Source organism: Pterocles gutturalis, unplaced genomic scaffold (assembly GCF_000699245.1).
Source record: "Pterocles gutturalis isolate BGI_N339 unplaced genomic scaffold, ASM69924v1 scaffold18449, whole genome shotgun sequence".
NCBI classification, from domain to species: domain Eukaryota; kingdom Metazoa; phylum Chordata; class Aves; order Pterocliformes; family Pteroclidae; genus Pterocles; species Pterocles gutturalis.
The window spans coordinates 11,389-12,508 of NW_010131036.1; the positions used below are offsets into that span (position 1 = coordinate 11,389).

General features: G+C 65.3%; 1 protein-coding gene across 1 annotated transcript in view; it reads right to left on the reverse strand.

Annotated features, from left to right (window-relative positions):
* ABCA2 (ATP-binding cassette, sub-family A (ABC1), member 2) overlaps positions 1–592 on the reverse strand; it is a gene marked incomplete at both ends in the record, with an annotated part of 11,973 nt that extends 11,381 nt beyond the window's left edge. The window contains 1 exon segment of the mRNA XM_010080457.1: positions 261–592. Coding sequence (XP_010078759.1) covers positions 261–592 — 332 coding nt within the window.
* Between the last annotated feature and the right edge of the window lie 528 nt (positions 593–1,120).

The following is a 1,120-nucleotide window of genomic DNA, read 5'->3' on the forward strand; positions in this document are numbered from 1 at the left end:
CCCCCCCCCACTGCGGCCAGGCCCCCGCCCTGCCCATGGGGGGGTTTCACACTGACTCCCACGACAGTGCAGCGCTGCGCAAAAGAGGGAGCTGCCCCCGGCCTCGGCACAAGGATGTGGGGCAGCATCCATCTCCCACATGCTCACTGAGGGACGAGCAGGGCCCCTCGCCCCCGGCAGAGGCAGGGTGGGCTCTCCCACACCCTGTCCCGACCAGAGAGCACCTGGATCCAGCTCCCTCCGTCCCACAGGGCTCCTACCGGTTGTTGCCACAGAGGATGGGCTGCAGCCCAGCCCAGAGCTGCACGAAAGCTGAGAACTGTCCCTGGGGGTTGTCACTGCTGGCCAGGGAACCCCCAGTGCCCTGCTCCTCTGCTGTGTCGTTGCCGGCCGTGGTGTTGGCGCCGGCCCAGCCAGTGCTGTTGGCAGTGGGTGGCGGGGCCTTGCTGGCACAGGCTCCCCTGGGCAGCAGCTTGGCCAGCGCCGAGAGGATGTCCACATCACGGAGAACCTTCTCCATCTCCACCAGGTCCTCCAGGAGGGCACGGAGGCGGTGCTGAGTGGCCGTGCTGTTCACCTCGTCCAGCTTCAGCTGTGAGGATGTGAGCAATGGGTTACCCGTGGCTGGGGTGACAGGGCCCTCCTCGCTAGCAGGAGGGGACAAGGGGGACCCCAAGCAGTGGCACGTCCGCTTTCTTGATTAAAAGGTTGGAGCTGTGCCCAGCTGGGGCTGTGGCCCCACTGCCGTGCATCTGCAGGAGGACTGCAGGCAAACGCTGGCAGGATCTTGCTGGGGGACATGAGATGTCCCTCAGGCAGGAAGACTGGTCCTCTGTGACCACAAGGGACACATCAGACTCGGGCTGGATGAGGAGAGGGACCAGCCTGGAGGAGCTGTGCCACCAGGAACACTGCCAGTCCCAGGGAGAGGAGCCTGTGCTGGGGACACCCAGACCCATCCCATGGGCACCATCCAAGTGGGTGCCAGGAGGGGGAATCATCTGGGGTCCCACCATGGGGCTGGGCAGGGGTTGCCCACGTGGGGTAAAGGGCTAACCAGGAGGGGCTGGGCCATGGAACAGAGCCTTCATCCCCACACATCCCCTGGTGAGCAGAAAAA